General features: G+C 37.6%; 1 protein-coding gene across 1 annotated transcript in view; it reads right to left on the reverse strand.

The window, feature by feature from the left end:
- Positions 1–24,557, reverse strand: part of LOC121462866 (rho GTPase-activating protein 15) — a 568,141-nt gene that overhangs the window by 119,654 nt on the left and 423,930 nt on the right. Inside the window, exon 11 of the mRNA XM_041674830.1 lies at positions 8,314–8,448. Coding sequence (XP_041530764.1) covers positions 8,314–8,448 — 135 coding nt within the window. The remainder of the gene's footprint in view (positions 1–8,313; positions 8,449–24,557) is intronic.

Here is a 24,557-nt window from a genome sequence, read left to right on the forward strand (position 1 = left end):
AGGCCTTAGAAGATTTGACTAACAGGGGGCATCTGAGCAGCAATATTCAGCAGTGAGTTTCAGCAGAGAGTGAACCAAGATCAATGGACTTTGGATATCTGAAGGAAAGCCTTTGGGTGAGGCCGAAAAATGAAGTCAGAAAGCTTATGCGTTACCAGAAAATAGAGGGCTTTGAATCTCTTACAAAGGTGTTAGCTTTTCCTCAAAATGAAATAAAGCCAGTTACATTAATTTGGTTTCTTTTTTGTAACGGATATGTTGACGAAAAGTTACTGGACCAGGAAGGGAAGATGTCCTTTTGGTGATGGGGCCACACTCAGAGCTGAGGTTGGTGGGTGGAAGGTTGTGGAAGTTCTGTGGTGGTGGTTGTAATCCAGTGTGAACTGAAGCAAGTAAAGCAAAACAGGATGGAACAAAAGGCCAGAAAACTTCAGTTTCGTCATGTTCTATCGAGATAGTGAAACCCAGCCACCCAAGTCCCTCATTAGAGGAATTGGTCAAGTTAACTGCTTTCCCCTGAGTACTAGGAAGAGTTTCTGCACTTTGCTACACATGTTTGGTAGCATGTTGATGCAGTAAGGCAGGGTATCTAGGGCACTGACTCATGTCGGCAATATGGCTGATTGCTCAGCTTGAAGCAATCCCTGCTTTGAAAAAGTGACCTCAAGGAAGTGGAAGTGTACACGTAAGTAAAGGCTTTGAGGAAAAGCAAAAGACAGTAGCATGAGGCTTTCTAATGACCTTGATGTCTTACTACTCAATTTCTGAGTCAAGGCCGGATTTTAAATCTGAATCACCTCCCCAGTGTTTTTTATAAAGGACTTTCATTAAAGCCAAATTAAGTAGATGGAAGTCCGGTTGTTTATTATCTAGCACTAAACTATTCCTACAAAGAGACACCTGTACCAGCCATTTGGCTCTAGTCAACTATAATTTTTACAATTTAATTATGAATATAATTAGGATGAGTTAGGAGACAGGCTAGGCATCAGCCATAAAATTTCCACTGTGCTGATACACAAGCAAGTATGCATGCACACACGCACACACACACACACACACACACACACACACACACACAGAGATAAAGATAAATAAATAAATAAATCCGTAGCCTGTGAGAATATTTGCTTTCAGTGAAAATTTTTAGAGACATCAGTAAAATTTATTTTTACTTAATTTAAAACTTTCTTGAAAGTCTGTTGATCAAGAATATTTTTATACCATATTATTTTTATGTCTTTGGTTTCTTTGCTGTGAATCTTTAGAACATCTTTTTCTTTCTCTGGATTTAAAGCACTATGTTACATCATATATTCTTCTCTAGCCAACTGCTCTCCAAGCTCTGCTTCTTCTCTCCCAAGGAATGTAATAACAAAGTTGATGATGCATTAGAAATAGCTTGACCAAAGGGCAAGAGAAAGTCAAGAAAAGAAAATATTTGCAAATATACTTGACTGGCTTTTCTCCCCAATTACCTATTGAAAATACACTTTATCAGCAAAATGGCATGGTGACCATCCATGGCAAAGCCATGGAAACATGTAATAGGTACTTTTGGCCATAGGGCAATGTCTTAAATCATTTTTATGTAAGGATGGTGGTATTGACACAGACACAGGTGTATGAGTTTTGTTTAAGGAATACACGTGGGAACATTCTACTTTTGGTGTCTGACTCATTGAATTTTAACACTATCCAATCTGATGGGTACCATGTTGTATCGTCTATTTTAATTGACTGCTGTCATAAATAAATTTATAAAAATTTATATAAATAAAAAAAGAAAAAGAAACCCATTGTCTAACTACAAAGAGAGTAAAATGTGGCCAAGTGCTTAAGCAAATTTTGAAGCATAACAATGTGTAGTATATTTCATCCACTGAAGAATTTCCTTTGAGAAGTCACTGAGCTGTGAGAGAGAATGCCAAAGAAGACACCTTTGCACAGTTAACAATGCTTCCGGCACTTTAGTAGTATAAATGTAAATATTGCTATTATTTTCCTAATGCTTATGACAGCATATGGAACTTAAAGGGGTCAATGCCATTGTTACCAGGAAAGATGAGAGATGAAGAAGAATGTCAGTTATCAGATACTGCTCAATGTTAGTGAAGGAATAAATACATTTTAAATGTACTATTTAAACTTAAATATAATGAGCATAAGGTGGAATGAGGTAACATTTTATATTACACAGTAAAGGATGTTGTTATCAATGGTTGATACACTAGAAATATCATAAAGAACTAAGAAAATAATCATTAAATGTGATTAAAAATCTACTAACAGGGATACGGTTTTCCCTCATAAAAAAGCTTCCGATATTGTCTAAACATTCTCCACAGAATAAACTATTCTTTATGGCTTTTTGATTTATTTTGGTGTGTGTGTGTGTGTGTGTGTGTGTGTGTGTAAGTGTGTGACTGTACGTCATAAAATGATACAAGCAAAAACTTGAAAAAGTTTTAAAAATACACCCATAGAATATTAAATATTGATATTTTCACTGCCATGTAACAAATATTGAAACATTGCGTATTCTTGTGGAATTATACTTTTAAAACTAGCTTTAAATTCCAATACTGTATATTCCTAACCTCTCACTTGATTCTGAATTCACCTAATATTTGAGGCAGGGTCTCATTGTGCATCCCTTAGGATCCTGGACCTTACTATGTAGACAAAGCTGGCTTCAAACTCTTAAAACTCTGCCTTATACTGCCTCACTGAGTGCTGGGATTAATGGCATGCATTGTCACATCCAGGTAATTCGAAAACCCCCTTTAAAAAGAAAAGGGAATTAATATTGTAAAGAATGTTTTAGACCATACCAATTTTGCAGAGACTAATGTAATACACATATGTTTGTCAACAGCTAGTTAGTTATCTTTCAATTACATATGAAAAAGTAGTACACAGGTCTTAGAGTTTGGAGATGAATGCAAAGTTGAATTTTTTTAGTTATGTGATCTCAGGACTCCCCTAAAAATCAATTTCTTTTAAAATCACATAGAGTACCTCATACCCATATTGTAGGAAAAAGGGTTAATTTATTTAGTTCCCATAGAACCTTTATGACATTGAAATTATTTTCTATATGATCTCTTTACTCCATCACGATCTCCATAGCTATCATGAGGATTAAGCAAGAACACATCAGAAGTGCCTTTGAATGTCTTTCCTCTCATTTACTTTTGCAATATGACTAAGAAAATACAGACACTATTTTCCTTTGGATCTGTATTTATAAGAATTAAAAGAATGGAGTAATCACAGACAGTGTATTTCCCAGGATATAGGTCTACTGGAAAGACCTAGAATGCCCTCTGGTCTAACACATGATTAAACCACTCCCCAGAACTGGATAGCACCATTTGCTTAACAAGCTCACATTGAAGCTCCTTCAGCATAAGTTGTCTCTGGGAAATCAAGTCTTTGCTGATAGTGGGTTAAATCCTTGTGGGGAAAAAAATGTGCTACTCACTCAATTATACTGATCTCAGGTACAGAATTTTATATCAATAGGTGGGACATTTAGATTTTGAAATATATAACCATATCCGGGACATTTGTTGCCCCAGTGAATCAGACGGAGATCATCAAAGCACTTGCAGGTTCTTATAGAAAGAAACTATATTAAATTGGTCCAAATGAAACTCTTTTTTTTTTTAAAAAAAAATTCTGTTTACTCTTCTTGGAATACGCAATGATGAATTTCAAACTTATAATGAGAAATAAAATAATTCAAATAGTGCAAACAGTCAGGTCAATTGTTTCCACTAGAAATAACATTCTTTCTTCCATGCAAAGCATTCCAGTCAGATGTAAAATTCCATTTGGTCTTTTCGTTTTGGGACTTTTCCATGAAAACACATCTCTCAGCTAGGGGCCAAATACAAATGTTAAGTCTTCATAAACTGGTTTTCGTAGTGACAGAAGAGAAAATGGAAATAATGTTATGATAACATGAACTGTGGCCGTGAAGGGAACGGGCCTTTGTCCATGCCTAACCTAACAGCAGAAACCATTTTAAGCTTTTCTGCTAACACAAAATTAATTTAGTGAGAAGAAATGTTTATCCAAAAGATGAACGAGCTAAAGTATGAGTGAGGTAGACCAGAAGTCCCATCAGGAAGCCACTAGCTCCTCCAAAGTGGAAGGGCAAAGACAGGAGGGTCTGAGCCATGAGGTGGGAGCTGGGACTAGAGTGGTTCTGTCTACCAAAGCTGCATGTAGAAAAGCCACTGAGGCAGTGAGGTTGATAATGTGAGCTGGATTTGGTCTCCCTTCTTGTCATGGTTTGGATGAAAAATGGCCTTCACAAGGTGATGTGCTTGAACACATGGTACCCAACCTCATGGTACCAAAACATGGTACTTAACCTTTGGATAAGCATTTCTTTGCACTAAATTAAATATGCAGGCTATGCACTTTTAGGAAGTAGTGTCTAGCTGGAGGAGGTGGGAAACTGGGACTGGGCCGGCTTTGATTTCAGCTCAAGGTCTCTCTTTTCAGGTTTGTGGCCAGGAAGCCAGCCTCAACCGTGTACTCTTATCATCATAAACTCTGCACAGTCAGTCCCACCATGATGCACTGTGCCTTTTACCCTGCATTCTCTATGGCTTCTGTCAGACATTTGGTTATAAAGTGAGAGTCATAGCTATAACACTCCTCTACTGGCTATCTCCTACTGGTGGTTGTCCACTCTCTGCCACAGCTGCTGGCTGCCAAGAATACCTGTGAAATAGCTCTGTGTAGGGTGAACCATACAATGGTGCAGAGCACAGAGAACAGCCGGGCAACGCTCTGTGGACAACAGGGCCCAGATACAGCCAACACACGTAGCATACTCTGTGGGTTTCCTGAAGCGCTTACCTCTTTTTGCAAAGAGTTAATTCTGTGTGGATTTGGTGAACTTGTAACTATTATAGCTTCACAAGGCATTGCAATGTGAGCTTTGATGAAATCCAAGACTCTTCTATGCCTGCATAGTGTCCACATCATTCTGAAAGATTTTTTTTAAGCTTAATTATGTCAAGTGTAGTAAATGAACCCTCTCTGGTGTTATTTCTCCCAGTAATGAATATCAAAGTGACCACTTCCTCATCCCTGAATGATATTTAAATTAACATTACAATCTAGAGCTCACCCCAAGTTTAGAACACAGGACTGGGGTATTGCTCAACAGCAGAGCAGTTACCTAGTATGCTCGAGGTCTTGTATTCTATACCCAGCACAGGAAAAATAAAAGTTAAGTTTATGCCCAAAATACATTTAGATAATTGGAATCTTAGTTAAGGTTTCTATTGCTGTGATGAGATACCATGCCCACAGAAACTCTTATAAAGAGAAAACATTTAACTGTGCTCGTGGCTTATTTTTTTTAGAGGTTTAGTTCATTGTCATCATTGTGTGACATGGTGGTGTGCAGGCAGACATGGTGTTGGAGCAGGAGAGAGAGTCCTTACATCTTGATATACAGGCCACAAGAAGTGATCTGAGACACTGGGTGGTAATCTTGAACATATAATGAGATCTTGAAACCTGCCTCCACAGGGACACACCTCCTCCAACAAGACCTCACCTACTCCAACAATGCCACACCTCCTAATAGTGACATTCCCTTTGGTAGCCATTTTCTTTCAAGCCACCACAGTTGGAGTATCTTGGTCCATCTGTTGAGTATTGCATTATAGCCTCAACCACTCTATCCAATGGCTTAGTACCCATTTGTTACACATCATGCAGTGACATTATGACATTCTTGATTAGTTAAAGCAAGATTGAGAGGAATCTTAGTCCAATTATCCTTCTATAAAAGTACCATAAGCTGTACACATAATAAACAATAGAAGTTTATATGACACAATTGTAGTAGCTAAGATATCCAAGACCAAGACAATAGCATTGAGTGCTGAGGGCCCATTTTCTACTTCAGTTGACCGTGATGTTTAGCTGTGTGCACACATGGCTAGAAGGGCTAAGACATCTCTCTTGGTCTTGCTTTCTTTTGTTGTTGTTGCTGTATTTTTTTACTTCCTTTAGTTTTTATATGTGTTTGTTTTGGTGTGTATTATGTCAGCATGAATGTGCCGTGGCTTATGTGTGAAAGTCAGATGACAGACTGTGGGAGTTAGTTCACTCCTTCCACTGTATGGGATCCAGGGATCAAATGTAAGTCTGTAGGCTTGGTAGCAAGCAACTCTCCCTACAGTGCTACGTCACTATCCCTGGGGCCTCTTTTATAAGGAAGTTAACCTTATCAGAAGTGATCTTCTTCATGACTCAATCACTAAAGGCTCCACCCCTCAGTATCATTGCCCTGGCCTTGCAACATATGGCTTTAATGGGACATATTCCATCTCTTGATTTTCAGATTGCCTTCTCAACACAGGTCACTTGGAGAGGTACTGCCAGCATGTGTATAACATCTTGAAGTTTTAAAAGGATTTTATTAAACTTGTTCTTCTTCATTTGGACAAATTACCTATATTATAACTGTCTGCGGAGGCTGGCTCTACAACCACCCCTAAGAGCTTGCTGCCTGCCTTATCTTTGCTGTTCAGTTCTGATCATGCCTGTGTCACTGAAACTACATCCAGTTTGGAGTTAAGTCTAAAACATCCCAGAAACCATCATACTTCTTATGGGGATTCAAAAGACACGTACTCGTATGAGCTCCAAGGGCCTGGTTTCCATATGCTTAGCCTATGAGAAAAGTTTGCTACTATCTTTGGAATCATGTGAACTAAAGGAGGTAGGAAGCCTCATTTATAGGACTCTTATATGACACTCCCCACCCAGCAGATATGTAAGCATGTTTCCAGATGAGATGATTGTCACCTAGAGTAGGGAGGTCATAATATGATATACATATTTCTAAATGTGCACAATTAAGATAGGAATCTGTACAAAAGTCTTTCCAACTTCCTCCCAGAATGCTGCTCTCTCAGTTCACGTAAATGTGCGAGCTAAGACAGAACACCAGACTGCACTGAATAAGATTCATGCTTACTTACTTTTTCTTCATTATTCCTTTGAAGTTGTAGTTTAGAGAACCTGGCAACTATAAATCATTGCTCTCCAGGAAGGATAACAACTCCAGACTCATACCAAACTTGAAACAAGAACAACCTTCCTGCCCTTAAATAATAGCCAGTCAACAAGACAATTTGAAATTGTGAGCAGGCTAGACCAGAGACCGAGAGAGGAACGCTTATCTTCATCCCACCGATTTCATTTCACAGAAGTTTTAAGAGCATGTGAAGAGGTTTTCCCAGTGAAAACAGAATAAAAGTGCCTACTGAAGGGCTGTTTTCCAGCACTGGTCCCCAGTTCCTCATTGCCACTAATGGGAACTCTTCGCACACAGCCTCCAAGACCAGACCTCCTAAGTAGAGCATTTTTTTCCTTGGAGATTTTTCTTGTTGGGACTTTAATTAAGCTCCTGCCAGGCTTGCAAGATTCTTAATTTTACCTTTCTTTCTTCTTTCTTTCTCTTTCATTCTTATATCAGCCTGCTTGCCAGGAGTCATTTTCCAAGCTGTCACAATTAGAGTAAATGTACCCTATGATATTACATTTAGTGCTATTTTAAGTATTTATTTTTCCAAGCGTCTATAGGAGAAGTTTTCACGCAGGAAAGATTTTGATCATTCATTCATTCATTCATTCATTCCATTTTACTTTAGATTGTGTATTATAAACGAGAGAGTAACACATCAGAAAAAGAAGCTTTGTGGAGAGATGAAACTCATCATTCTGCATGTCAGCCCTTAAAAGAAATTTGCTTTCACTTAACCCTACCCACTGCTCAGAAGCCAACTGTAGACAGTTACTGCTGCTGGTGAGGGAACAAATGAGTGAGCCAAGAGAAGATGGTATTTCAGCTGATGATTTAACACATATTTAATGAAACACAATATTTAATATATTTAGGTTCCCTTGCAAGACCTCTTTGTCTGCAAACAGTGCAATTCTGAAAATATAAAGGCAAGGACTGGGAGTACAAGAGATGACCCCTTTAAAGCAGATTGCAGAAGAAGCTATTTTCATTTGAGAAAGCTTAAATTTGGTGGCCTTAAATAGATTTCTCTCTCTCTTTTTTTTTTCTGGTCTGAGTATTTTGGTTTTAAAGCTCAGATAATATTGCAGGGTGAGATATAAAACAAGCCACCCAAATGACAAAACCTAAGGCTACAGATATGAGCATAGGGTACATATTCCGTTTTTCTGTTGTCATGATCGGCATCAATCTCATTATTGTTATTAATTCCACCACACCCAGCTTTTTTTCTGGGGTATACTTACTGATCGCCTCCACAAACTGCTCAAAGAAACTGTAAGGGAAGAGTGGTTCAGACAGCTCCCGGAAAAACATCTTCAGTGCTCCGGTGACGACGTGGATGTCCTCCCACTGGCTGTCATCCAAATTCAGCTTCTCTTCTGGGAAAACACGAGGAGAAATGGAACAACTGGTTTTAATGAAACAATTACAAGACACTAATTATTATGTTAATGTTTGCCTACTATCATCAGCAACCGTTAACAGCCTTCTGCACCTAGAGGTTTGGTGCTGTGCATGGGTTTTCTTTTTTTTTTTCCTTCTCTCGTATTCTGTAGGAAGGGAACATTTTCAATGGAATGCCATCTGTAGGAATGCAGCTAACAAAAAACAAGGGACACAAAGAGACAGTACCATTGACACAGTATGTCAGATACAGTTATTCCCATAATGCATCAGTATGAAAATTAGCATCACGGCTCTACATGATTCAAAGCTATTTGGTTTTGAGGCCGAGGGGCTAAGAGTTGCCAGCGATGGCTGGCTCAAGGGACCGGTCTGAAGGCCTTGCTGAGCCAACAGGAGACATATGCTAAACATGGCAATAGAAAACGAGTTATTGCTTTACATGTGTTATCCCTGCTATGTACAAGGGAATAATGGCTAACACTTTTTTCTTTTTTTTCTTTCTTTCTTCTTCTGTTTCTTTTCTTGCCTAAATCTAAAGTCAGCAAGGAATAGAATATGGGGGAGGGGGTAGGATATTAATTCCTTCTTACTGCTTCAGAAACATTTTTTCTTCCGTTTTCATCTCAGTGAGGGAAATGTACCCAGCAACAATATTAGACAGACCCCTGTTGGCCTATGCAGGCTATGCAAAGCTGCCAAAATGATAACACGCCGAAGACAAACCACAAATGCTAACCAACTCTTTAGAAACAACAAAAATATTTGCTTGGGAAACCTGAGCGAGTAGCTGCCGTGACACACCGAAGAACTTAGGTGCCAAAGCGAATGTTCAGTAGCGAGGGAATGTGATAGGTGATTATCACCCCCTCTTTAACTCTCAGGAGGAAAATCTGGGATCATTCTCATACAAGGAAGGGATGATGGCTGTCTAGAAGTGACATCTTTACGTATAATTAAAAGGAAGCAAGATACGATGACATTTCTGCTAATCTATAGGACAAGCTACAAAGAAACGCTTTTTTTTTTTTTTCCTGGGCTTAAAGGAACAAAAGCTTATCAGTTATGACATGGAGTTAACTGAAGATCCAAGAATCCTGGTAAAAACTTACAGGTGTTTGGTTAATTGGAATTTTTTCTCTATTTTGATGATGTCTGAGCTCACGGTCGCATGCCCCCACAGTGTGAGCTCTATGAATGCCAAGGAGCATTTTGCAACAACAACAACAAAAAGGGAAGAAAAGAAAGAAAAGAAAAGCTGAGAACTGTCACTGTAGGGATTCTCTGCAGGAGCTGTTTTGCTAAGAGTGTTCAAATCCTTTTAAAAATATTAGCCCACATCGCTATCACATCCTTTTTTTTTTCTAATAAACTATTATTTTCAGGGCCTGTGAGTGATGTTCCTGCCCAGTAGTATGTTTTCAAAAAGTGGGGATGAGGTGGATCTGTTTCTGCTAGAGGGGCTCTTTGCCTCCTCCTCTCGATCGTCCTCCCTGCCGCCATCATAACACACCAACAGGACCCACAACAAAAATCAGCAGAGGAGACCTTCTCTCTGCCCTGCAATCATTTTGATTGATTGTATGTCAACAATTAGTCTTTTATTTGACTGCACACTATTGAAATAGGCCGACAGCATCTTAGCAGGCCGGCTTTAAACAGTCAACTGTTAACAATAGCATCAAAAAGGGAGACCTGATGGGGTTTACTGTCACTTTAAAGAACGGGGTTTTCACATTGTTGAAATCTGTCAGATATTTTGAAATGTCCCTCTCACTATGGTGCCACACCCCCTGCGTGCCCTTATAATAAAATCGGTTTTACTCCTGATTAAATCATTTTCTCCCTACCCACTACCATACTTCTCATAATGGACCTGTGTGCTCTACAGCTGGTGTTCTTCCCATGGTACCAATTCTTACTTTATCTTTTAAGCACTTTGCTGCTAAGATCTCATGCAGAGTGCTTATGTTTTGTTAAGAGCTTCATTCTTAGAGAAATAGTTTAACACATGTTCTAAAAATGTTGTACAACTTATTGCTTAAAACACATTTAGAAAATGTATCAGTACTGTAGCTCTGGCACTGATCTTGAAGTGGAAAACCTAAACATACACACGCATGCAGGGAAACTCACGCACTCAACTTCCCAACTTTATTAGGGAAGTAAAGCATCGGGTGGCGTTGTGGTGAGTAGATTAGAGCCTGCTAAGGGGAGACATTCAGAGAGCCAAAAGGAACATGTTCATATTGGACAGAAAGTCGACAATAATAACAAATAGCTACTTAACATGAGGGCAATGCCATTAATGTTAGTCACTTTCATATATACAGCAGCAAATTTTAGAGAAGGTGAGGAAGGAGCCTTTCAGTAGGCTGAAAAGAAAGTATGTCGATGGATGAGTGCCACTTCACTGTGTCTGCTTAAAAGTTTTAAGCCGGACTACTGTGAATTTGTGTCATTTACACAAGAATTCTTATTATAGGAATATAAATATAGATATCAGTAGTCATCATTTAAAGAAAAAAATAATTATGATTTGTAAACTTCCACAAATAGCTCAAGTAAACAATATGGCAAGAGTTGACATTTGTCATTTGAAATATGCTAGCTCATTTTTACATCCAGCATTCCATAACCAACAGATCTCATGTAATCCAGAGGGTCTCGTGGTAGGGCTTTCAAGGTCATGGTGGCTTATTTAAACATATAATTATGCCCAAAGAATCTGCTGTCTCACAAAGTCAGCTCATTCTCAAGAAAAACTGATCGTAACGCTTTCCTGGTATTGACAGGCATCATTCAAATACATTTGCGTTATCTGTAGGAATGTTCTAAGGGCTTTTCCCTTTTCAAGAACGTAAGGTATATGAGCAAAGGCACAGCATACCACCTGAGAAAAGATGATCGTGCTTATAGGACTGTCCTTTGTATTCTGGGATGTATAGGTAACATCCCTGGCCTTCACCCACTCGAGGCCAGTTGTGTTTCCTAAGGTTGACTATAGAAAACGTTGTCAAACATTCCCAATTATCTTCTGGAGCTGCAAACTCTTCTTGATTGACAGGATTAGACTAGAGGCTGCAAATGTCTGTGGACATTCCTCTACAAGCTGAGCTTATGAAATTAACTCATGTGGACACGGATCCATGGACTATATATATGTAGACACCACGATTTCCCAAATATGAACTTCAGAGTTGGTACTTTGTTTTAATTAAGGTTCTTATTACTGTGTGTGTGGACGGGGAGTGGGTGTGTGGGTGAACACAGACTGTGGCATGTATATCGAGGTCAGAAGACTGCTGCAGGAATCGGTTCTCTGCTTCTGCTGTAGGTCTGGGCAACCAAACTCAGGTAACAAGGCTGGTGTGGTACCCACTGAACTTTCCTGTGAGCATTGTAATTCTTAATTCCTGACAAAAATCAAAACCTTTTCTATAACAAAATTCATATATTGATATTCAAACTACTTAAAACAGAAATAATAACTGAAAATTATGTATCACTTAACTTATAGAACACGATGCTATGCATTTTGCAATTATATATTATTTAAATGCATGTTAAATTATATATAAGTAGGTAAGACAATGAAGTAGATGTTGTTGGCATGATTATTGGTTTTAAAGAGAAGATAAAAGGGCGGGATTAGCATAAGGAATTTTCTTATGAGTGACAAGGTAATGAAACTGAGATAAGGAGCCAATACATTCCCACTATGTTTACAATCGTTTTATGTATATACAATTTCGTCTGGCAGAAGCCAAAAAGCAAATAAGTAGTGTGAAGTGCTCGTAGATGGACCTGACTTCAGAACTGGGGACTTTTACATTTCATCTCTAAGGATCTTATTTGAGACTGTTCTTTCATCTACAAACTAACTCCAATATTTAGTAATTCCCCAATCACTGAGAGCCCAATTCTTATATGAGCAGATATAAAACAAACTGGCCATAAAAAGAAACAGCAGTAGGAAACAGTCGGAGATGAACAGATTATTATGTGAAGGGGTGTTGAAGAAACATGATAGAGTTGAAAAAATTATATGGATATATAAAATATCTTTTTTAGGCCTGGCTCACCACTGATACATTTTATGTCTATTCATTTATGTGTGAAGTGAAGATGGTTGGAGAGACAAACACTGCTTTCAACAGGGGAAATGCACACAGCATTTGGAAGTTATAAAGAAACAAACATCCAAGATACAACCGTGATGGGCAAGGCAAACAAGGGTTCAAAGGGGAAGATACATCAAGAGTGGAAGCAATGAAAACATAGAGAGAATATTATGAACTGTACTAATTGGTTTAGAGAAATCATTTCAGGGTGTTGTGGCTTACCATACAGGGTCAACAACAACTATACACACTGGGATCTAATGCTCAGAAAAGTTTGGTTGCTTCCAGGTATCTCATGATTGTTACACTCAAAATCTGTCTTAGTCAATGGTGGCTTTAAAACATATAATGTAATTAAGGTAGGTTAAGATTGAGAATCCAAATGCTATGAGATTTTTTTTTTTTCGAGACAGGGTTTCTCTGTTGCTTTTGGAGTCTGTCCTGGCACTAGCTCTTGTAGACCAGGCTGGCCTCGAACTCACAGAGATCCACCTGCCTCTGCCTCCCGAGTGCTGGGATTAAAGGCGTGCTCCACCACCACCCGGCATGCTATGAGATTTTTATGAAAACATGAATATATAAGATAATGTTTTACCCAAACAAGGCTGTCTTGAAATGTCTCATTTTGAAGGGATCTTAGTGTAGTTTAGGGGGGGAAAAAGTACTTGTGCATGTAAAAGAGTATGTTTGAAAGAGAAAAATTTACTCTCATTTCTAAGACAATTCGGGGCCATTTTCCTTACAGTGGAGTCTTGTAAGATGGATCTCTGATGGTATAGATGGGAAATGATAGCCTTCAAGGAAGCAGGAACACTTAAGTGTTACTGAAGGTTTAATCACCAACTTTCTGCTACACATTTATATGGAATTCTAGAAAGAAATACAGGCAGAAGTTGCTGTATCAGGTCTGAACTTAACTAAATCGTTTTTACGTAATGCTGGTTAAAATGTGGCATGGATAACTAGAATTATCCCAAATAGAATAAATGTAAAGTGTGAAGTGACACCTCTTTGCATATTTAAAAATCAAATGTTCCTTTTTTCTCCCACCCTTTACTTTATAATGCTTTCCAATGACATTTCCAAAAGCTCTTGCCAACATTCACTTTCCTATCACAATAGAAAAGGGGAGCAAGACAGCCCAGGTTATGGAAAGAATAGCTCTGATTTCATTAATGCAATGATAAGAACAGATGACACCGTGAACCTGTCATCAAGGAGATGGCATCTGCTCCCAGTGCCAAGAACCACGACACAGCCACATTTTTATTGGGAAAGCCTGCTGGGTTCATGAATGTCACATCGTAGATGCCAGAGATGCCTAAGAGGATGAATCTATATATAATGTTTGGCTATAAAATAAAAGTAAAAGGTTAGAAATCCGCGTGGCTGGAATGGTCCTATTTGTCTATAAATACACAGCTTCTATCTAGGCCACTGTATTTAAAGGACTAGATCAAAAGGAAATCAGTTGGGTCATTGACGTACTGAACCTTTCTTGTTACCTCTTCTGAGTGACAGTTCACTCTGATTTCTGGTGAGTTAGACAGGGTCAAAATTCTCATAGCTGATGATACAAACTCCATGCCAAGGCAGCGCCTTCCTATGCTGTCCTAATAGAAGTCTCTTTCTACCACCCATACCGGTTTAAAGCAGGAATGCACTGAGGATATTATCTGAGAAACTAGGACAGTTGGCCAGTTAATCTGTTTGTTCACTTAATTTTTATTATGCAAACAGGGACTGAACACAGACTGGATACTAGTCACTAGGCTGTGTGCTTTCGGAAGCTGCAGCTGGCAGACTGCCTTATGTTCCTCAGAGGAGAGGGCTTTACCAGGTGCTCAGAAACATTGCTAAAGTGAACATTGACCAAGTTCTAGCATTTCACATCGTCTGTTTATCCTCTGCAACACACTCTGCTGACCTTGATGAACAGTAGGACAAATTCATCAGCAAATATATCACCACCAAATGTACACAATGCTAGCTAGCTAGCTACAGCCCGAATTCCTAAACTTACACATTTTTGTACTTAGAGCCTCATGCCTGTATTTCAAAATATGACAATTTGGAGATGCCTTTTAAAGAAGTAATTATAAATATAAGGTCACGTGAACTCCAAACACCATGGCAATCCAATATGAATGGTGTCCTTATAGCAAAAGACTGGAACATACTGAGGGGAAGACCAGGAGACATTGGATTCCAGAGATGCCAAACGGGGATGGATATAGCTATATAATAAACAACAATGATAGATGCTCTGGATGACAATAATCTGGTCCCATTTAGAACTCAGATTTCTATCACTTTGAAACAAATCACTGTAATTTAATAATCTACCCTGTGAAAGTTTTGTAACCCATGCTAACTCATATAATTTCTAAAGGTTTTCCAAAGTGCATGACCGTGTTGTATTCCAAGATTAAATCCTCAAACAAGAGGCTGTTACACTTGTGAAATACGAGATAAAACTGCTTAGATTATTCCAAATAACTGATTATTTATGTTTTAAGAAATAATTTGAAGTCATAATTCAAAATTGCTTGCCTATTTGGACTCAACCTTACTGTTAACATATAGGATACACTTGGTTGCCAAGGAATAAAATACAATCGCCATTTTCTTACTCAGCTTTTTTTTTTACCCAAATATGTTTACTAGAGAAGAAATACAATTCTGTTCCTAAAGCTGGAGCTAAAGAATATTTAAAATTATGTGAAAAAATACCAAGTCAAACCAATAGTCTATGGCCATATCATCTATCAAAAAAAGAAGGAAGAAATTACTTTGGGATGTGAAATTTTGTACTCTAACTGTCCCCCCCAAAGACTTTTCATTCCTCATAATTTATATAGAAATCCCCAGGAAACTGCTAAAAGTATTACTTTTGAAACTGGTTCAGCCTATACACAAAATAGACGCTCCAGCCACCCAGCACACATGGTCAATTTCATTTGGCCTTTTTGAAGTGGGAAAAAAGAAGGAAGCAAGGAGATAATAGGTACTTCCTGAGATGCTAAATTTCAAAAACCAAAAGAGCAAGTCCTTCATTGTTCAGTAGTGCATTCCAACAGCCCTTGCTGACTTGTTTCTCTCTACTTTCTATTTCAGCTATACCTTTGAAAGTCACCTGAGATGCCCAAGCCATGTACAAAATGTCACAGCATCTCTAAGATCATCTCTTTGAAGGAGACATAGTGATTTTCTACCACACCAAGTGTTGGAAGTAAGTAGATAATGTGATGCTTATTTTCACGAAAGCATCAGGCTTCATTTGGATGAAACAGCAACCTAGCAAATAGGTAGAGAGGAAACTTAGGAAGCCAGTGCCACAGATGGAAAGTCTAACAAGTGTGGCACTGCTCTGCGCATTTTTAATTTACAGTGGCATAACATAAAACATCCTCCCATTACCATAACTCCATGCATAATGCCACCTCGTAAAAAGTGGTGGTTGACGTCACCTTTCTCTCTGCCTGTCCTAGATACTCTTCTCTTGGCATCTGGAAAAGTAGTGCTCTCGCACAGAATATGAAAACAATGCCAAAAATAAACTGAGTTTTCTTTAAGTTAGATCATAAAAACTGATGTATTTCTTGGTGCCAATATGTATTTCTTTAATGCCCTTCTTGCTTAGAGCTTTCAGCGCTGCCCTTGTTTACATTAAGTAAAAGGCCTTTTGCGTTCTACGGATATTGTACATAATGATTCATTTTATGCAACTGTCTTCTCCAAATATATTCCAAGTTTGCTAGAATTCCATGGATGATTTCCCATATTATAGCCTCTAAAGGGTAGAGAATCAGTAGGATAAAATTTAACAGTCATTTTTAACAGCTTGCTTCATGTTGTATCTAAATGACACCATTGCTCATCTGTCCCATCCAGTTCATGTTATGTTATTTAATATCAACCTATGGGGTCAGTTCATGTAAATAGCTATGCACAGATAATCTTTCTGTTTCATGTGCATACAGGGATGCTGTTTAACATAGAGGTGTTGTCTCTTGTCAGATGACAATTCCTAAGTTCATATGAGTTAAGGGAGGTTCTACATGTAATGGACCAGTATAGATCTGCCATTCTTTACCAGCAAGTTAGCTTGTATATTAGTCTCTTTGCTAGTGGCAAATGTTCCCAGATTCGAATATAAGACTCTGACTTCTTTTATTCTCCTTACAATATTGTTGGGGTTTGTTGGGTGAGAAATGGGTGAGAATAAAGACTCGCTTTAGAAATTAACGTGTTAATTTAGAAGTTACTCTGGAAGCAATCATTCAATGAAGTAGAAATGGTAAACGAAATTGGTAGAATTAGATATTGCCACTTTGATTTATTCAAGCCATTGTCTCTAGATAAAATGTACAATATTTACCAAATGAAGAGAAAATAATAATTATTTTGCCTAAACAATATCGATGAGTTTATTTCTTGGAGAGTGCATTTTCTACTTCATATCACAAGAACTCATATTTTCGACTTCATATCATAATCAGAACTCTACAGATATAACTATTTGTGAGATTTACGACACTCACAACTGCATGTGTATTAGACACAGCATGGTTACTGCAACAGTTTTTTTGAAGCTACAGAATACAACTGTCATAATTATGTATTAATATAATTCTTTAAGTCTAGAATAATGAAATATTTAATTAGTTGATAAGTATACTATCAGTAGCTAACTGTTTGGGTTTTCATAGATGAAAGGTTTGAGTGTTTTTCTATCTTCAGTGAGGTTTCATTGATGAAATGAAACAACAGGTTGGTCACCCCGCTTTCACAAATGTGGGACATAAAGTTGCTCTGTTGTTCTTTTCTTTTGAAATTTAAAAAACGATAACTCATGGAAATGATTCCCAAGATCATTTTCAAAAATTTACCATGAATGAAATAAAAATTTATTTAAGATTGTCAAAGCACTTGATAATCTGGTATTGAAAAACACACAATTTTATTTTATTTTATTTTATTTTTTTATTTTTTTTTTTGATTTTCGAGACAGGGTTTCTCTGTGGCTTTGGAGCCTGTCCTAGAACTAGCTCTGTAGACCAGGCTGGTCTCGAACTCACAGAGATCCGCCTGCCTCTGCCTCCCAAGTGCTGGGATTAAAGGCTTGTGCCACCACCGCTCGACTGAAAGACACACAATTTTAAAATAGGAATTACATAATACAGTAATTCAAACACTTTATTATTTTGATTTGATATATGTCATGTATTGAAACAGTGTTGATTGATAGTATATGAAAACGTACATGGCAGGAACTTTGCCTCATCTTCTCTTAGTTATTTAATTTATACACACAGAGAAAACTGAGTCTTAGTTTTCCTTTAGAAATTTCCTAAATTTCTTAGGCTTCCTTTCAAAGACATTTTTTACACTCAGGCAGTAGTACCTTCTACCACCATTTTTAAAAAACAAAATGTAATTTATATATTCTCCTGATTATTTTTCACTAGATATATGTTGGAAATCACTCAAAACTAACGTTATCTCTCTATATAATTTATCTGCATATGAAGAAGGATGCTTAAAAGAAATCCCACACTAGTTCAGAATTGAGTATAATAGAGAGTTATTTATTTAGAAGTAGACTCACAGATCACAGTCTTCTACTGGAATGGGGAACAGCAACCGAATCCCAAAAAAGAGGCAGGATGCATGCTTCACATCGGCATAAATAGATGTATAAGAGGCCATGCCCAAGCGGGCAGGTAACTTAAAGGCTACTGCCAATAGGAATTACTACAGCATGCATAATCATCTTTGTGGATGTATAATGACTCACTTAACAAGTCGTAAATCCCATCATGATTGTGCAAACAGTTTTGTACTAACATAATTTGATATCTATGTCAGTATATACTATCCATGTGAGTAGAGAAAATACCTAAATGGTTAATTCCTATGTTAAAGTTTGTTTGTATATTTAAATTTAAGTAGGCATTGCCAACTTGTTATTGGAGTTATTGAGCTAATTTCTATTACATCAGAATGTTTGAGACCATGTGGACCACTGGGATGTACGTTATCACTGCTGCCTATCACTCCTCTCCGATGTCCATGATGAAGTATACCTATGAATAAATAGTTGAAAATGTACAATAACAAGTACATACAGAAAGATCTAAATAAAGATTTTGAGTAATAATACATATAAACTTTGTTAAATACCAGAAGAGATTCCTATAAAAATTTATAAATCTGTGTATAAAGTTTATTATTAAGAAACCTGAAAATTAAAAAAAAAGTAAACAGATCCAAGCTCTTTCTATCTCAGTAGACTTCTATACACTTAAATTAATCATTTGGCACAGAACCTGTGGAGTGTCACATTGAATTTTGCATGTTCACTACCAAATATTGTACTTATTGACCACCCAAAACTAAATATCCATGAGAGCTAGAACCTGAAAAACAACTAATTTTATATCGTCTTTTATAATTCATATCGATTGTCTGTATTCAATGTGCGTGTGTGTATATGTGTGTGTTGTATGTGAAATTTTCATTATTCCTTCTTCTTTTGATTCTAAATTATTTGCTACAGTGAAAAAGCATAAATAGAATATGGAACACACATCTCTATGGAGTATGGAGTTCTCTGGGTATGTATCTAGGAATAAAATGCTAAATATTTTGGTCTTTTTAAAATTTGTTTTTGAAAACTCTCCAAACTGATTCCACAATGGCTGTATTAGTTCGTACCTCCACAAACAGTGATTAAAGGCCCCTTTCTAGCCACATCTTCTCAAACATTTCTTGTCAGATTTGGTGATAGGCTTTTTGACTGGAGTGAGGTGGATTCAATATGTATAAATTAAAATGACCCAACAGCTTGCATATAACTAATGTCCATTTAATATATAACAGCAATATTTATGAATGATAGAATTCATTTCCTTCGCAGGAATTGTCTAATATTTGAGAGATAAGAAACAGAGAAACAAACAAATAAATGAATAGACAAACAAACAAAAGGAAATGGTATATTGGAAATGGAAAAATAGCAGCATTATTCTGTTATTGTAAGTCAATATAAGCATTATAGTATAAGATCAAATAAAGTATTCAAATCGACATATTTAATCATTAAGCAATTTCTGAATACCTAGTAAGTGTCAGATGTCCTACTAAGTGCAAGAAGTATGTGTAGGAGAAAGCAGAGGCTGAAAGACATACAAAAAGATCTATAATCTCTGGAAGTCACTAGAATTGTCTGATTCTTGTTAGTGTTTCTATTAAAATTGTACTGTTTTTGTGGAAAGAGTTACTCCTTTTAGTTTTATATCTGCTTCGTTAATGTAAATCTATGCTCAGCTCCTTTTAAATAAACATCATGATGATGGTGATAATGATTGGGTAAACTCTCAAGAAAAAGGGGTCATCTACAGCTTTTATTTTTTAGAAAAATATCTGCAACCGTCTCAAGATACCTCTTGGCACTAAGATTTCCCTGCAAGCAGTGCGGACAGGTTTGACACATATAAAAATGTCTTGTTCCGATGGAAGAAGAAACATACTTAACCTAGCTTGACCACACACTCTGATGTTGGAGAGCTGAGGAAGTCAGGGGAGAAAGCAAGTTTTAACAGGCACACTGACGTTTCAGACCACCTAAAGTCAGTGAGGAAGCTAAGATCGCAATGCCCTTTGAAATTCAGGAGTAGAAAAGTCACACACACCAGTGTTGAAGAGCACAGGAGGTCCGTGCCGTAAGCTTTGGATCAAATGTCAGACAGCACAAGCTTTTGTAACCATGAGAGATTTTAGGCTTACTTCTCTTCCAACCTAAACAAATCTGTGTCCGATGGTCTGAGTGTTTTGGCCTGTAGCTGTGAAGCCAATCATAGTATACACTGATAAAACGGACTCTTCCCTGGCTTAGATTTATTTCGGTTTTTATTAAGATATTTCTAATCCTAGCATGATAATTTTACCATTCTCTATAAGTGTTACTACTCATTGGAACCAAATTGTCTATATCTATGTCTGTCCTTCAGAAACTTTCTTTTCCCTGAAAGACATTTGTTCTGATTAATTTTCCTGTCCCCAGAGTCTAGTACCTGCTGCATTCCTTTTATTAGTTTCTAAAAGATCTTTTTGCAATCCTTCATCAATCTTAATTTAACCGCTCTTAGTAGTGATACTATAAAAATATGTCAATGAAAACAGACATGTAGATATTGACAGAGCATGATGAACTGTTCTTTTCATCAGGTTAACTTTTCATAGACTATAACCAGTGCTGAAGACATGTAGGCCATTAAGTCACATATTCACTCCTCTATCAAATAATTGAAATCAAATTTCATGCTAGTCTTGTTACTAGTGGTGGAGCTTAAAAATGAGAAAGAAAGTAGAGTATTTGCTCTTATATATATTACAATATACAAGAAATTTAGGCAAATTGATAAAATAATAGCACATGGAAAGTTTATATTTTGTGTAGACTGTTAAGGGAACATAGAAGTTGGATAGCCTGCTTCATCTGGGTGGTGGCTAGAGGAGATTTTGTGCATGAAGTCTCACATTGTAACTGTTTCAAAGAAGATAATATTTGGATGGAGGGATATGGGCTGGGAGAGCGGACAAGAGGTAAACGAGGATGGATCCAACCAAGTTGAAGTAGTAGTATGTCAAAGACAGAGCACAACACATTGGTAAGTCATGGGTCGCTAGAGAACACGAAAAGATAGGTTCCATATCTCAAGGTATTGAGGATTAAGAGGGAGGGAAGGGATGCGGTAGAGTAAGAAAACCCTGAAAAGGGAAAACAAGCACATGAGTTACAGACCGAGCAGGTTATATATATACATGCGTATAACAACAATCAATTAAAAAAAAAGAGGTCATCAATTGAAATAAAGAAAGAAGGGGTGTATGGGATGGTTTGGAAAGAGGAATGGGCAGAGAGAAATGGTGTAACTGTATTAACATCTCAAAAATGAAAGAGATTTTTAAAAGACCTAAAAGAGTCTGCATGATCACTGGGATAGAGTCATGTCCTAAACAGGAACTAGAGCCACAGGATGTGGCGTGAGACAGAGTGAGTGCGTGTCTGGAAGGTGAATGGTGAGACTGCTGGGCATAGCAAGGTCATAGCTTAGGCAAGAGCGTGCTGGGCATAGCTACCTTGGAAAATAATTTTGAAGTCATAAGGGAGGAACACAAGGTGTTTTTCTGAAACTAGAAACTACAAGACGTCCAGGAAACTACAAGATGTCCAGGAAACTGGTGGCTAGCAAGGACAAAAGACTAAAGTTCAGAGACCATTACTGAATTTAATGCAAGTTCAGGGAAGACAAAGTATTTCATTTTGCAGGCATCTGTAAAGACCTGCTGGTAGTTTGAAAATGAGAACCCGTTTGGATTATCGGACCAATGATAAGACTTCAATGGTGCTTTCGTGTCGTGAGCCCGTTTACTGATTCTACAAAGGGGACTTACAATTAATTGGATTATGCTGGTCTCCACATGCTGTTTGCACAAAAGAAAGTAACTGTTACTAACAGGTCATATCTATCATCAACCATGGGATTTGCTCTTTTACTTACCAATAAGATTAATTTCTTCCTTGCAATCTTCCAATTTGAAGTCATTTTAATTATAGAGTTTAGAAAATTCAAAGGGAAAGACAAACCTACTTTCAATGTATTATTAATGATTGACCTCATTTTTATTCATTTTTATGATGAAGGAGAAAGAAATTGATGGTTTGTTTATTGTTTAGAAAATTTTTTACTTTCTTAAGATCCTTTTGCAATCTTTCCTCAATCTCAATTTAATTAAAAACATTTTTTTTTACTGGATTTCTATAAAGAGCTGAACTCAGAATTACTTCTGAGCAGTCACAAAGATGTTATTTCTCCTTCCAAGGAACTTAATATATAGAGAAGGAGTTAGACTCACACCTCTAAACATCACTATGTCTGACCAGAGTGTTCCATTAAAGATATGAACTGTTCTTCTTCAAAAGCTGAGGTCCTTGGTAAGTCGACGATGTTATATGTATATGAGCTTATACGCAGCACAAGTTTGACTCTGAATTATTAAAATAAATAATAATAAATGGAAGACACAAAGCTGAGAGGGGTGTCAGAAGGATCTGGGAGGAGTTAGGGAAGAATGGGATCACAATGAATTTTATGCATGTGTGAAATCATCAAAGAATTAATAAATCCATTACATTTAAAAAACAGAGGCAATGGATTAAGTTGTCATAATCCATTAGGCTCATTTTAAAGAGTTATATACAACCTTTGAAGTATCAATACTTTGCCGGGCGATGGTGGCGCACACCTTTAATCGCAGAACTTGGGAGGCAGAGGCAGGCGGATCTCTGTGAGTTCGAGACCAGCCTGGTCTACAGAGCTAGTTCTAGGACAGGCTCCAAAACCACAGAGAAACCCTGTCTCGCAAAACCAAAAAATTAAATAAATAAATAAATAAATAAATAAATAAATAAATATAATAAAAATTGCCTTACCGGTTTACCTACAGCTGGATCTTATGGAGGCATTTTCTCAGTTGACATTTCCTCCTCTCAGATGACTCTAGCTGTGTCAAGTTGACATGAAACTAGCCAGTACACTGCCATTATAAAGGCCCCTTTGCCCATCTTGCTTTTTACCTGCCTTTCTGGAATCCACGTGATCACATGGAATCACACAAAAGAACCAGTCAGGTGTTGGTGCCTTGGTATTGGACTTAGTATTGAACCAGCCTTCAGAATCCAGAGCCTGCTCATTTAAAATTTTCCCAGTCTATGATATTCTGTTACAGGTGTACAACATGAACTAAGACATTTTGACCCTTAATTCATTGTAACACCACGAAGTTTATTCTTCCCACTAGTGGCAGATGAAATGTGCTGTAGGAAATCATACAGCCAAGAGCCTTCAAGTTACCCGCCCACTGGGGCGTGGCCTCTTATACTATTTATGCCTCTGCTCTGCTCTCTTTTCCATCTGCGGGATTTAGTTTCTGTTCTCTGTTCCAGCAGAGGATTCTGATTTGTGAGTCTACCCCGAAATAAATAACCGTCTATTATTCTCAATTCTAGGCTAGTGTGGAATTTCTTTTAAGCATCCTTCAGAAAATGACTCGTGGGCAAAGGTTGTCATGATGTATATGCCTTTGATGGACTGAGATGAGTTAAGAAGGATATGCTAAACCTAAGTTATTAAGATATATTCTGGAATCCAGGCGGTGGTAGTGCACGTCTTTAATCCCAGTACTCAGAGGGCAGAGGCAGGTGGATCTCTGTGAGTTCAAGGACAACCTAGTCTACAAGAGTTAGTTCCAGGACAGGCATCAAAGCTACACAGAGAAACCCTGTCTTGAAAATATTAAAAGAAAAAAATGTAGCCTTGGATCAGTATAATTCATCACATAAGGTGTTATTGAAAGTGGAAATTACAAAGTTTTCAGTAATGATGTCTTACTGAGTCTGGTATCTCTGTGGTATAATGGTGGGCTCTGGTGTAACAGTTCTCCGGGAAATTTAGATGCCTGCCATAGTCAGAGAAGCAATGGTCTACAGAAGGATGGGAAATGGATTAAAATTTGATTATTGGCAAGAAGGCTCTCTAGGGTTAACATGAAGGCAGATCATGAAAAATCATAAGGAAATAGCTTGTTAGAGGCCAGCGAAAGTCTCAAGTATAACCAGAGGTTATATATTCCATTAGAAATAAGGGAGCCCTCAATGTTTTGGAGAAAACAGCACTAATCAGGTTGTATATTATGGAGATAAATCTATTTGAAATGTAAGAACTCAGTTGGAGATAAGAAGTAGAATTCAAAATGGCCGAATGAAGAAGACGTCATAGGATTGCCAGGCAATGTTGGCACATGCCTTTCATACCAGCACTCAGGAGGCAGAGACAGGAGGATCTCTATGAGTTCGAGGCCAGCCTGGTCCATAAGAGCTAGTTCCAACCCAG

This window comes from Microtus oregoni, unplaced genomic scaffold, assembly GCF_018167655.1.
Source record: "Microtus oregoni isolate MIOR12 unplaced genomic scaffold, Mior012 000025F_ref0000491, whole genome shotgun sequence".
In the NCBI taxonomy this organism is placed as follows: domain Eukaryota; kingdom Metazoa; phylum Chordata; class Mammalia; order Rodentia; family Cricetidae; genus Microtus; species Microtus oregoni.